Source organism: Agelaius phoeniceus, chromosome 10 (genome assembly GCF_051311805.1).
Source record: "Agelaius phoeniceus isolate bAgePho1 chromosome 10, bAgePho1.hap1, whole genome shotgun sequence".
Lineage (NCBI taxonomy): Eukaryota > Metazoa > Chordata > Aves > Passeriformes > Icteridae > Agelaius > Agelaius phoeniceus.
Window position 1 is genome coordinate 17,817,217 of NC_135274.1, and position 13,987 is coordinate 17,831,203.

General features: G+C 37.1%; 1 protein-coding gene across 2 annotated transcripts in view; it reads left to right on the forward strand.

The window, feature by feature from the left end:
• The window catches only part of ARMC9 (armadillo repeat containing 9), a 56,838-nt gene that overhangs the window by 22,536 nt on the left and 20,315 nt on the right, over positions 1–13,987 (forward strand). For both annotated transcript variants that reach the window (XM_054639211.2, XM_077184036.1), the window contains 10 exons: positions 1,157–1,191; positions 2,323–2,434; positions 3,362–3,454; positions 4,621–4,711; positions 5,611–5,734; positions 7,239–7,378; positions 8,151–8,227; positions 9,110–9,184; positions 10,228–10,318; positions 11,671–11,729. In XM_054639211.2, the coding sequence (XP_054495186.2) occupies positions 1,157–1,191; positions 2,323–2,434; positions 3,362–3,454; positions 4,621–4,711; positions 5,611–5,734; positions 7,239–7,378; positions 8,151–8,227; positions 9,110–9,184; positions 10,228–10,318; positions 11,671–11,729 (897 nt within the window). The remainder of the gene's footprint in view (positions 1–1,156; positions 1,192–2,322; positions 2,435–3,361; positions 3,455–4,620; positions 4,712–5,610; positions 5,735–7,238; positions 7,379–8,150; positions 8,228–9,109; positions 9,185–10,227; positions 10,319–11,670; positions 11,730–13,987) is intronic.

Below are 13,987 nucleotides of genomic sequence, written 5' to 3' on the forward strand. Positions count from 1 at the left end.
TTCATTGACATAATATAAAATGCTTTCCACTGTGCACAATAAGCTTATTTCACATCTAATAGAGCAGTTCCTTGTATTACAAGGATACCCACGAGGTTGTTTTCAGGAATATGTCAGCTGGTGTAATTCAATATTCTCTATGGTATTTCATGCTTTTTGTCTCCTAAATCCCAGTTTTAAATCTGACAATAGACATTGATTATATAGTTCCCATTGAAAGAGGCTCAGTTAGGAGACAAGACCAGTTTTACAGGCATAAGTGGTTATGAGAGATTTTTAGCAGAGAGATCAGCACAAAGAGATGACATTGAATATTCTGCAAATACAGCATGTAATTGACATCAGAATGCATGACATGAAGCATTCTTATGCCAGAATTGCTGCTTCTTTGCTTACCTACAATTAAATCTAGCAAAAAATACTCACTGAGGCAGACAACTTTCATGTGGAACTTTTGTCTGGTGTTGGTGCTCCTTGTTGCACAGTGGTGCCTGCACAGGCACTGTGTCACCCTGCATCAGAGAAGAAATATCCAGGATTTAATTATAATATCTTAGGCAGAACCACTAAGGAATGGCACACTATTTCATATTGGTTTTATCCATATCAGAATACATAATCCTGTCTTTGCATATTAATAATTATATATAGGGATATATTTTGGTAGCAGCAGGCACTTGATAACATTAGTGTTGGAGCAAAGAATTACAATAAATGTATATGCAGGAATGCATGCTGAGTCTCCAATGAAATATTATTGCAATTTTAAAGATATGAAAATTTATGAAGTCAGTGAATGAGCTTAGCAAGTTCTTCATCTTCCTCAGCAGGCTCAGATAGTAGTTTCTATTAATTTATTATTGTTATTTTTTAAAATGTTTCAAGCATAGGTAATTTTTGGACTATGTGGGTGAGGATAATATAGCCAAATCATAACAAAAGAGATTTTGACCTGTAAAACACTTTAAGGGAAAAGAAAGATAAACACTGAAGTGCTCTTTCTTCAGCTGTGTTTCTGGTTTACAGCACAGATTTTTATAGGAAAAAAACTGCAGAATCTTAGTGAAAGAATTCACTTTGGACCTCATTAATAACATTATATGAAATTTGGACTTACATGCTGTAATTTCCTTTTTTCTTTCTTTTTGTGATTCAGGCTTCCACACTGTTAAGAGCATCTTTATCCTCTATGTAAGTATTTGTTGCTGAGCTCCATTTCTGTCTGTAGAGAAGGGTTTGTAAACTGAAGTACACACTGCCAGTTGTCCTCAAGTGGGACTCCTCCTCTGTGCTGCCTCTGACCTCAGTGAACATTGATGCAAATATTGTGTGATCTGTGTTCTTCTGCTGACCAGCTTCAGTAATGTTCTAATTTCAGCAGAATGTTGTTAATCCAGTAAATCTGCCATTCCACACATGTGAGGTTGTTGCTCTATTTTTAGTGTTTCCACATATTTCAGTCCTATTGTTGTAATTGGTTTGATTCTCAAAAGTCCAGGAAAAGGGGGAAGCCCTAATATGGATTTTTGGGTGCCTTAACTTTGATTTTTTTTTTGCGTCTGACTTAATAAAATTCGGCTTGTAATACTGAATAGAAATGGTATATTCAAGGTGAAGTTTTATTAAATTTTTGAGACACTTTTTATCCTGTTGTTTACAAGATAATAGGCAATTATACATAGGATATAAAAGTTATTTGTGGTAGGATGGGAAGATACTAAAACATTTTAGTGGATTATATTTAAATATTAAGATTGAAACACTGACTGGAAGCAGTTTTCTTAAGAGAAACTTCTATTGCAGTGTTAAATTTCAGAATAGCAAGATAGTATTGATGCATAGAAAGTAGTCTGTATTAAGTCTCATGTTAAGTCAGCATACTTCAGGCTGTAAAAATCCATTCAGCCCACACCAGCTCTGCTTTGGAGAAGACATTTCTGGGTGCATAAGGGCTTGGAGTTGGAGATGGAGCTGCAGCTTTTTACTGCATCTAACTGTCCTCATGCCCTTGTGGTCCAGTAGAGAAGGGGGGAAAAAGGATGTTACTGTACTGTTTTGTGCCAGTAAAAATCTCAGGTCATCAGCTGTCTTGCTATCAGTTTACTGTCTGCAAGTTATGATGGTAAGCAAGCTGCATACATAAGTAAGAAATCACCCCAAATTCAACAAGTCTATTGTTCTAACACTATAATGGTAATAAAAGTATGATAATGTGGAAGTTCTTTTCCTGAAGCAGACTTCCTGTTTTGGCTCTTCTCACCTCAGTAACATCAGCTGCACTGAATGAGGACAGAGAGTTTTGATGAATGTCTTTTCCTTTAGGAAGGTGCAGGATGTGCCATTGCTGCCCTCTCTGGATTATGAGAAGCTGAAGAAAGATTTGATTACAGGGAGTGATCGTCTCAAGGCCCTCTTACTGCAGGCTCTGCGCTGGGTAAGGACAGGAGGCCTCCAAACTAAGATGCATTTAGCAAACAAGATGGTTGTTCTAGTGATGAGTTCAGCATGACAGGCAAATTCCTGTTGATGAAGCTTCCAAAGGCTGTTGAGATGATGAAGGCAGCCCAGGCACGAGGTGTCTCTTTGTAGTGTAGCAGTGTCCTTCTCTTCTGAGGAGAGACAGATTTCTCACACAAGGATTTCCCAAATTTCTGGGATATTCAGTGGAAATAATTTCTGATATGCTTCCAAATAAATTGTTGTTTTAGGCAGTTCCATTTTCCACATATCATTTTGGTTTATATTTATATAAATACTGCTGTATCCAAGACATACCTGACTCTAATCACCAGTTTTCCTTTATAATCAATATTTTACAGGAAACTACCTTTTGGTTGACTTGGGTCATGTAATGACATTTAAGAAAAATTACAGATGACAACAGGAAGTTACATTTTCCTGCTGCAAAGGAAGCTGATGTGTTCAAAGTGACAGTCATGAAAGATGATAATAGTGGAATTCTGAGCAAGTTTCAGTGTCCATTTTCACATAAAAACAATCTGTTTGTTCTAACCAAAAGTACTTCTTGCCCAATGCTCTGTCTCAAATGATTAAGAAAAGCACCACATCTGTAACTATTAGAGGGGTTTTTTTAACTTTATGGGAAGTAATTCTGTATCCTTCCTGTATGGACAGTGATGACAGCTCCCAAGTAACAATTTTGTACTGGATCACAGAGCTGAGGTCAGGTCAGTTCATTTCATCTCTTTCCCTTAGGTCACTGAGTTTGAATTACTGCTCCCCATGAAAGAGGCTCTCAGCTATAGAATATTAGCACCTTTAAAATCTCCAGGGCTCATCAAGCTATAGTTTTGGCTTTTTATGTTGTTTACTTGTTTATTTATGTTGTTATTTATTTTAGCGCTTGACAACATCATATCCTGGCGAACAGAGAGACACTATCATGCAAGCCTACATCAGTAATGACCTCCTGGACTGCCACAGCAACTGTCAGGTCAGCTGAAACTGAGTTGTCAGTTGTCCAACTTCTGTGTGATATTGCTCACTTGTGTCTATGAAGTGCTAATCATAAAATTTTATTGCTCTCTGGAAGAGGAGAAGAAAAAAAGGTAGCAGTGCCAAAATTGGGTGATACATTTAGCTCCCTGTGCGTTACTTCTGTGAGTTGAACTGAAGCCTAAGGCCCTTTAAGTCTTGCTTATCAGATGCTGTGTCTCTTTTTGAGTGATTGTGTATTGTTAAATAATACACTCAATTCATTTCACTGATCTAAGATAAGAACTAAATTAGGACTTCAGTCCCAGTGCCGCTATGGAATGTGTCATTGTGCACCTGCAATGATCAACTGTGTTTCTGTGAATTTGAGGTGGATTGGCACCTTTCTTTAGAAAGGGGAATTCTGGTGTGTTGATTTTGGAAAGTTGTTTCAGTCCCTGAAAACCCAGTACTGTTGCTAAGAAAAGCACAACTTTATTCATTGATTGTAGTGACTTCTGTGCATAATTGAGTTTCCCAGGGGTTTGGGACTCTGAGCCTACTTGGTTTATTGTGGCTTTATTGTCTTTGCAACAGTCTCTTGTACCATTAGGAAACATAAAGGATTATTAAATCAACCATCAGTTTTTCTCCCTCTGAATTTCTGTTAGAGGGAAGTTATATGTAAAGCCTGCAATAAAACAGATAAGAAATAATTTCAATGTGGTGGTGTTGGTAAGTTACTGAGCTGCTTCCCACACTCTTTGTTGTCAAAGAAAAGCATTCCTGTTCAGGTAATGTTACTACACTTTAGTTTGTCAACAAAACTAAGTTGTTTGGTTTGTGGGGTTTTTTTTTGTCACTGACTGAATATTAATTTTAGGTACCAGCTTTAACTGAACTGTGTTGGCTCAATATAACTTCCACTCTACACCATAGAGTTTAATGGTGTTTTAACAGACTGAGATGAGAAGCTGTAATTTGCCTATTTGTTCATTTTCCATCTCTCCTTCAGCCCCCTGCCAATAAAAAAAAGAAATTGTACATCATATTGACAAATCAGTATGCATTCAAAGGGTTTTGGTTTTTTCTGTGTAAGTTTAATGAAGCTTTTAAAACATTATAGAAGACTAACTTTTGTGTTTTCCTTCTTTGTGATTTATTAACATTCACTTTCTTTTTCAGAGAAGTGTCCTCCAATTATTATATTCTAAGAGTGAGGTAGTCAGACAGTATATGGCAAGGCTCATCAATGCTTTTGCTTCACTGATAGAAGGTAAATGATTCACTGCAAAAAATAACATTTTCATACAATGCTTTCTTATTGGTGCTTCACAAGTGCATGTCAGTGCATGTGATAATTTAGAGCCTTATTTGCACCCTTTTTCTAGTGATTCGCTATCTTTTGTAGCATGCATTCAAAACAGCTTTTCAGTATCTGGAAAGTTTCATTTTGACACTGTGTATTCAGTATTTCTGACTTGTTTTGATGATTTGTGATCTGTGTGAGAATTGACTCAGATACTGCCTTTAATATAGTCTTCAGTTTCTCCATGAGGGTTAAAGAGAAAAATCCCCATTAATTAGGGGATTTTTTTTCCATTAATTTTTCTCCATTAATAAGGTTTCCTGTGGACAGACCTGCTACCAGGTTGTGCAATAGTAACTACTGTGGCTCCTGCATTTTCCTGGTCCTCATCTGAATAAATCTTTGTGCATCACTGCTAACAATCCAGAGGCACATATATCCAGCTTTGTATATCTGCCTGTCCCAAAATAGCTTTTGGTTTGCTGCTATTTTTGGAGCTCAGTATTGCTAGGTGCTGAAATCTCATTTGAAGTCAGTAGCAGGAGGATACCTGACTTTCCCAAGCTCCTTGGACATTTCTGTTCTTTTTCTTGATTGTACAAAACTGCTAGATCAGAAAGCATATACTGAAAGTGGATTCTGTGTGGTATTGATTTGCAATTTTGGACCTCTGATACCCCAAGTGTCTGGATTGAATGCAACTGGTCTGCTACACAACTTTGTGCAGGTTTGCTTGGATCTTGGCACAAGTTTGTAGCTTGTCAAGAGGAAACTGAGGTCAATCCTGCTTACTTTTCCAAAGAGAGGGAGGTTTTCTGTCATAGCTGCTATCTCAGCATCTGTTCTTTCATCACTTTTTGCACCAGGTCGTGCCTACCTTTCTCAGAACCCAACATTGCTGCAAATGCTGGAGGACAGACTGAAAGCTGAAGACAAGGATTCCCTTACATGGGAGAATGTTCTGGGGGCTCTGCAGAAATTCAGCCTCAGGTGATGAAAGCACAGCATGTGGTGGTGACAGCAGAGGAGGAAATGCAGGCTAGTTAGGCTCTGTTCAGGGAGGAAAGAAGAGCACTTGATTTTCCTATAACAATCATCAGAACCCCTGATGGCTGATGAAAGCAGTGTCACTTATTATGAAGGAGAAATCAGTTTTGCTGACTGAATTAACCTGACTTCCTACCAGCTGTCAAGACCCAAGTAAATGTACATCTCCTGCCACAGCCTTGTGTGCTTTGTATGTGTTCCTTAACTGAAGGAAGTAAAAATCTTAATGTAGAAAGCTCTGACAATCCTACACGGAAAAAAGAGTTGTGTTACATTCCAAAGCATAAGGTTTTCATTATCCTTTCTGCAAACATTTTTCAGGGATTTCATCTTTATCCTCTTGACCCCCTTCCTGGAGCAGTCTATGCACAGACTGTCTTGTTACTTTTGCATTAGCAGTCTGACTCAAGTGCCCACCACAAAAGAAATATGCAAAAGCAGTAAAGGGCATGCTCTACTTATCAAATAAATAATGATCTTAGGAGCTCTGTTTCCACAGCAGTCAGGAGGAATACTGAAAATTTGGAAGTTTATTTTCTAAAAAGTAACAATCTTTATAGAAGGTTAATTCCAGATACTTGACATAAGGGAAACTTTTTTAATATGTGATCGCATGCTCCCTTGTTTTGCTTAGTCCATGCCCCAGACCTGCTGCAATATCCAGCACTAAGAAACATATGAGCTTTCAGGACCAAAGCCAGGGAAGCACCTACTTTGATCTTTGCAATTTAGGTATAATGCCTCTTGGAAATAATGTTATGAAAAATTCTGTTCTTCAGTAAGACTTTTCTACCAGTACATACTTCTTCTTCTTTTGTATTGTAAGGTGCAGAATTGTTATTGTAGATCATGGTTGGCCACCTGGCATTTTATTCACCATAGTCTTTGAGGGCAACTACAAGTTGAGTTAAAGAGCATGAGTTTTAAGAATCTTTAGAGAAAAGTGCAAATAGATTCAAGCAAAAAACCTCATTTGTCAAATTGGCAGTACAAAAGTGCTGCAGTGCTATGGCTACCTCTGACAGAAAAAGTAATTAATTTATTTTATGGATCTGTTGTTTGTAGCTGCCTTTTAAAACCAATTAAAAAAGACAATTGAAAATGCCATTTTAGCTGGAGTATGAAGCCCTAGAAAACAATGAAGAAATTTACCTCAGCAGTTCACAGGTTTAAAAAGAACAAAATAAAACAAAAGACAAAACCTCCCGATCTATCCAACAATGTTTTAATCCTCTAACCATATGGGAACCTCCATCTTCAATTTCTTCAGGCTTTGTTAATTACTTAGTTTAGTGATTCTGCCAAAACAGGTAGTTTAGGGATTTTTTTTTTGGGCAGGCTATTTTATTTTTAATATGTTTATACTGGCCATAAATGTATATGAAAGCTGTTTATGTTAGGATCTGACATTTGTGATTTGCAATCTGTTTTTGTTTTTTAATCCTAGGCGCACACTGCAGTCAGCAATGATCCAGGATGGGCTCATTTTCTGGCTGGTTGATGTTCTAATAGACCCAGATTGCCTGTCTGATTACAACCTGGAGTACTGTGCTGCCTTGCTCATGAATCTTTGTCTGAGGAGTGCAGGTGTCTTACATTTTGAATTACAACCTTATTCCAAGAAATAGATAGAGAAGATTGTGAATCTTTTTCTCCTGATTTACCAGGATTCTTTCAAGTGGCTACAATCAGCAGCAGGAACCACAACCAGAGATATTTGTGTTATAACCAATGCTTTTGAGCAAATCTCCTTTCCCAAGAATTCCAGTTATGGGAATTCTAAAGAATTAAGCAATGGCACCCTTTAAGATTTGATTAGTTTTTATATTAGTATGTGAAGGCTGCCATTGCTACATTCAGGCCCACTTTTCAAAGGACACTTTGTGTCCACTTACAGACTCTGTGTTAGAGATTTCTTTGTAAACAGACAGAACTGGGTTGAGGAGTAAGGGTGAGGAGCTTAACCTTCACCTTGCTTTCACTTCTACAAAGCAGATTCCCCCCAAGAAAATAAGATCCTCTCTGTGTCCAAGAGACTTAAAAAGAGCATAAATTAAATTTTGTTTTAAAAAGGAAAGTAAGGTAAGGGTGAAAAATCATCTGCTTCTTGTAAGCAAAAAAATGCCTTTTGTAAATTTTTAAATCCCCTTTGTGTTGCATCCTGTCCAAGACTACAACTGCATAAATCCAGAATAATTTCACTGATTTCAGCTTGGTTATGCTGAACAGCATTTGTCAGGAACAAGAAACAATATTGCTCTGTGCAAACTATATTTAATACTGATTCTAAAAAGTAAGAAAGAAACTTGCTCTGATCTGTTCTGTTTTTCAAGCATATTTATGTGTTCTGCCTTTGCAGGGAAGAAAATATGTGCAAGTATCCCAAACGCCATGCTCAGAGTTCTTTCTGGTCTTCTTGACCATGAGAATCCTAAGGTATTTGTACATCAAACTTTGGGTTAATGAAAAGGTGGAAAGAAAAATTTTAAAAAGAAGAAAGGAAAAAATGTAAAAAGTAAATTTGTTTTGTTTCCTTTATTAGATCCTTGTTAATTAAGTTGCATGAATTTTGCCTAAAATTCACAAATGCATATATTTTATTTTGGTGAGCAGAGATCTTTCTAGACAGAAGTATGTCTTGCTTTAACAAATATTGGCAGCTAAGAATGGCAGCTTTGGATGCAGTTACCATGCAATCCATGTGCCTTGATTCCCACTTCTGATGCTGCTTAAATGTCATGCACCAATTCATCTTAAGCTTGACTGTTCATGAGATGAGCAATGGGTGATGCAAAACATCAGGTGCAGGGGAACACATTTGCTGTGGTTTTAAGGAATGCTATAAGAAAGTAGAAGACTTGTGACATTCATGAAGCTGCTTTGGCTTTGTCATCCTGCCTGAGGCTACAAGGCTTGAAGGCTGTCTTGAGTTCATGCTGGCAGGGACTTTTCCCTGTTCTTTGTCCTGTTTTTTATACTGCTATTAGTGTTTGTCAGAAATTAACCTTTTATCTGCTTTTCTCTCTTTCTTTTCCTTTTTTTTTCTTTCTTATGGATAGGTCAATTTGCAAGAATACATCATCAGAAGCAGGGGGGCTGTTTGGGAAATTGGCATGCAGCACACTGGTTTAGATCAGCCATATCACAGTATATTTGCATCCTAAAAGTTCTCTGCTTCCCATGTGGGAATTTTTGCAAGTCCAGTCTAGCCTGGTTAAACTCTTTGAAGTATAGTAATTTTATACTTTTGCTCTTATATTTTGATAGTCAACTGGGAGGAATGGAAAAGTTTTTCTTCATGGTATTACTATTTCTTAGGTCCAGTCATATGTGAATGGAGTACTGTACAGTATTCTGGCCATCCCTTCTGTCCGAGAAGAAGCCAGAGAAATGGTAAGTGCTGCTTTGCAGAGCATGAAAATCAACATCTCTGCCAGAGATGGCCCAGACAGGGAGCTGCTGAGCAGGGCACAGCAGGGCTGTGAGGTGGCAGCATTTTGAGAAGGGAACCCACAAAAGGCCCTTCCCCTTTGATCCTCAGGGAAGTATGACTATATTTCTCAAACACTTCTGCCATATTTCCAGATCTTTCTCCCAGGAGTGGAGCCCCAGTAGAGTGAAGGATTCTGTCTGAATTTAGAATTAAAGGTGTTCTTTTAGAATTCTGTGTCCTTCTAGCATTTTGTAGAATCCTTGTGGTCCCAGGAGATGCTTTCATCTCACCTGCTACTTCTTCCACTTATTCTGCACCAGTGAGTAGCCACTAAAAGGACTTCTAGCTGCTTTTCCTTCTGCCTGTTGTAGACATGGTTATTTGGGGAAGGTGCAGGAGGAAGGTTTCAGAACTAGGAACTGATTTCCTGTGAAAGTCAAATGGTAATGACTTTCACAACCTCAGTGTTTGAGGAAGCTGTTCCTGGGATAGCAGCATGTCTTTGTATCTTGAGAACTAACTCAGAGAGTTATGGAGACATAATTGTTGTCAGATGTTCTATCTCACAGAGGATTGGAAGTGATCATAAATGCTTAAAGACACAACATCAAGGCTATAAGGAGCCATAAAGACAGAGACCAGGTTTAAAGTCAAAGCTGGTTCTGTTTTCTGCTTCCTTTCTCTGAACCTTGCACTGTTGTCTCTCTGGATACAAATTTTACCCTGTTCTGATGACTATTGTGTACTGAATTCAGAAAGCAAAAGCAACAGTTCTATTGTAAAAATTTGCTGTTCATCATGGACATGTCTCTGTTTAAGCCTCAAAGCAATCTAGAAAACATATTTCTTTTGTCTGTGCAACACTTGGAGCTGGACACCGTGGTTTGCTTCACACTGCCTCTGTCTTCCCTGACCAAAAAAAAAAAAGATATTTTAGCTAACAGATCTCTGTCACTGTGGGGACATGAAACACTGATCTTCCAATGTTTTCTGCTACATCCAGGGAATGGAAGAAATTCTGCGCTGCTTTATCAAGGAAAGAAATGAAGAGATGGTTCGACAGATGGAATTTGTTATCAAGCAACTCAATTCAGGTCAGAACACAGGCAGCTAGCAGAGCTTTAAATCTTTCACAAAAGCCATAAAAAAGCTCATGTTTTTACTTGGCATTGGAAACCTCAAAGAATAACAGTAGTGTGATGGTCTGAGAGAGGGTGAATAATGAATGTCAGGATTTGAAAGTAATGTATTTTAAAATTTCCTTTATGTTGTAGTAATAAAGAAGAAATAAAAGGCTGAGTAAGACACAATTCCAAAGTTTTGGGATCATAAATAAACTTACCTTTGCTGTTTTTTTTCATGGCAGTGGTCTGATAATAATGAGAGACTGCTGCCAACTGCAAAAATGCAGCAGAAATTTGTAAAATAGGATTTAGGGACTAGGTCTGTCTGTGCTCATCTCATGCTCTATTAAGGTGTAGCTTTATGTGAAATGGCTTATCCTGAATAGGGAGCAGAGACCATACTTTTTGGAGAGGATGTTGATGGGTCATCAGAGTTGTAGATGCCATTAATACAGACTGAGAAGGTGGAATGTTTATTCCATTTTCTGTTGCCTGTGAGTGAAAGGTAGACTGAAGAAAGAGAAAGCAAATAATGAAAAGGAGATTAGTTCTGGTTGCATCTTTCTGTACAGTAAACATAGAACAAGTTGAACTGCTCTGCTTGGCTTTTTGGCTTTTGGAAAAAGAACACAGCCTGTCTTTTTTTTTTTTTTTTTTTTTTTGTTCTTTTACAAGTTAGAACTTTTACAAATTCTACCTTGTAAAAGAACAAATAAAATAGTTAAGTACTGTATTGCCACTATACAATATTTGTTCTTCAAGGTTATAGAACCACTCCTCTTCTACCTGAAAATGGCATTTTTAAGAGCTTTTGTCTGAGTCATTAATAAAATGATTCAGATTTCCAGTATAAGCCTGGCCAGTCTTTTCCTGAGGAAATAATTTTGTCCAAAACTTACAATTAGTATTCTGCATGAGTACTAACTTTTTATATACAAAAGCAGGATAATATTAAAGTATTTTTAGGGAGAGGTAGAGTCTCTTATTAAAAAAATATTTGAAAAATAGACAAACTTGCAAGTGCACACACTTTCATTCAAGTCTTGTCAGTAAATACAGTGAGATGTCACTGTGGGTTTTCTGAGAAAGTAACTATTCCAGAGTGTTTCTATTTCTGCCATTTTCCAAAATATGAATTGAATTCAGTGATTTCTAGTAGAATGCTTATAGGATCAAATTATTACAATAATTGTCCTGAAAAAGACGTGTCTGTATGAGAAGCAGGTTAAATCTTGTTCCTGTAAAACTGAGGTAATAATGAGATTCTGTCAAGGTGTACATGTATAACTTAACTGACACCATTTTGTTTTGCTTCTTTCTAGAAGAGCCATTCAATGATAGTATTGTGTCTGATGATGATGAGGAAGAGGAGTATGAGGAAGTAAGTAAAGGCTTTCTGGCACCTTTTCGAAAAATCCTTAACCTTCTGGAAAGAAAATATTTGTGTCAATAAACCAGAGGTTGGTTTTACTTTGGTTTTTATGTTTACTTAATCATTCTTGCATTAACAAGAAAATTGGAGCTGTTTCCATTTCCTTTTTTTTCATTTGAAGTCCTACTCTTTTAGTTTAGCAACTCAGCACCTCTGTTATAATTAAAGGATTGACTGGACATAAGTGAAGAGATGAGGAGTTACTGTAGCATTAGGAATCTTGCTTTCAAGCAGACCTATTGACTGCAGTTAAAAAAAAAGTATATTACCAGAATAGTTTATAAACAGATTATCACTTTTTCTTAAGGTATAATTATCTATTCAGGGTGTGACTTTATTTGTTGTTTAAAAACTATGAAATATATTTAGTAAATTGCTGGAATGTAAGAAAGGGAAACAGTTATTACAGATAAGAAATAAGTCCCATGAGAGAATAAAATAAAATAAGCATGAGAAACTATATCATAGTAAATATAAGCTGATTAGCTTTGCATTTCCTTCTCTGCTAATAAATGCATTCTACACCAGTATTTCAACATCTTTTAAGAAGCTGTCTTCATAGAGCCATGGGTGTAGACAACACAACATACTGGATCACCTAAATTAAAGCAAGATGTAAATCTTGTGAGGGAAATGTTATACCCAGTTTTCACTTGTGGTGTTGCCATTTCTGCATTGCCATAAGTGCACAGTGGAAGCTTGAAAATACAGTGTCAGCAGTTACGTGGGAGTTTTATCTTGAGGAAATCTGCCCCACTGCATTTTTATTTTATTCAGAAGCCTTGCTTGAGAAATTTAAAAGAACAGCTATAGTAGATGTCCTGGAAACAGTATTTGTGCATATTTAGGTGTGTGTATGTGTGCAAATACATTCATAGCATGTGTTTGGCCCTGAACAAGTCAGTGACATGGAGAGTGAGTGAACTGCAAAATGTTCTTGTATTAGAAGTGTTACTGCAGAACAGATTCATTGAAAACCATACTTTTAGACTAAATATAAGTTTTTTGTCCTGAACCAACAAAGAATAAGACAGATAAAACTTAGTTGTGTCCACATTCTAGTAGCTCATTGTACATTAATGGGAATGACAGTGACTGAGGAAAACCAAGTCTAAAATTTTTCCTGTTACTGCAGTGTGACAGAATGCATTTTCTAGTGCACATTGACCTTTTCCTGTTTTGGGAGCAGATAAAAATGCAAATATCCTGACTGCAGCAGGTGTGGTGTGCTCTCAGCTGCTATGGGGTACAGCATCATGCAGTATCCAGCCTTTGCCTGGCAGTATCCAGGGAAGCCTTGCACTGGTTGCATTATTTATTCAGCTTTTGTGTTGTGTATACCTTTTGTGTTGTGGCACAATAGGTGATAAACTAATAATCCCTTTCCCTAAAGTTAGAGCTATGTGGAAATTCTAAGTTTAGAGCTAGAAAATCAGTTTTATTTGACAATCAACCCTCCCCTTTTTATTCTAAGGGGAGAGTTCTAAGTGAATTCTAAGGGAATACAGTAAACTTTTCTTTTCTTGTAGGATTAGATTATTGTAATTGTTTCACTTCCTGAAATCCTGAAGTCTGTTTTTTATAATCTTTCCACTCCTCTAACTGAAAATCAATGCTTGTGGTGCAAGATGGGCTTCCTGGAGATTAATCATTAAAACTTCCCTTTGATTAAAATGCTGCTTTACACCTTTTAACTGACGTTTCAAGGCTTTGAATGTCTTGGGTGTATGGTGAGAATCCAAGGTGATAATACCTTTGCCTGAACTTCAGTATACTTTTTTAAAGGATACTGTGTTTTGTTGTAAAAACACATGGATAAGGAGCTCCTTCCTGAAAGGTGTGGCATTGAATTGCATGATACTGTTCAACACTTCCATCACTTTACCTGTTCCTGGGAATGAAAGGAAGGTGACTTCTCCTGTTCAGTCCTACCCCCTGAGTTGCTGCTTGTTACAATCCCAGCAAAGGCTCTAGGTCAAATCCTTTTGAAATGTATTTTTGTCACTGGACCATCATGTGATTAAAATGGACTTCTGGCATTTCTTATTATTTGACTCAAAAAACAGCAGTAGGCTTCAGTTTTTCATTTAGCTTTGCCATTATATTAAAAAGAAAAGCCAAATTTGAAACTGTTTTTAGTGTAATATTAGTTGCAGCACATTCTGAATCCTTATTGTTGCTGGGAACTATAATTCTGTTCTGCTACA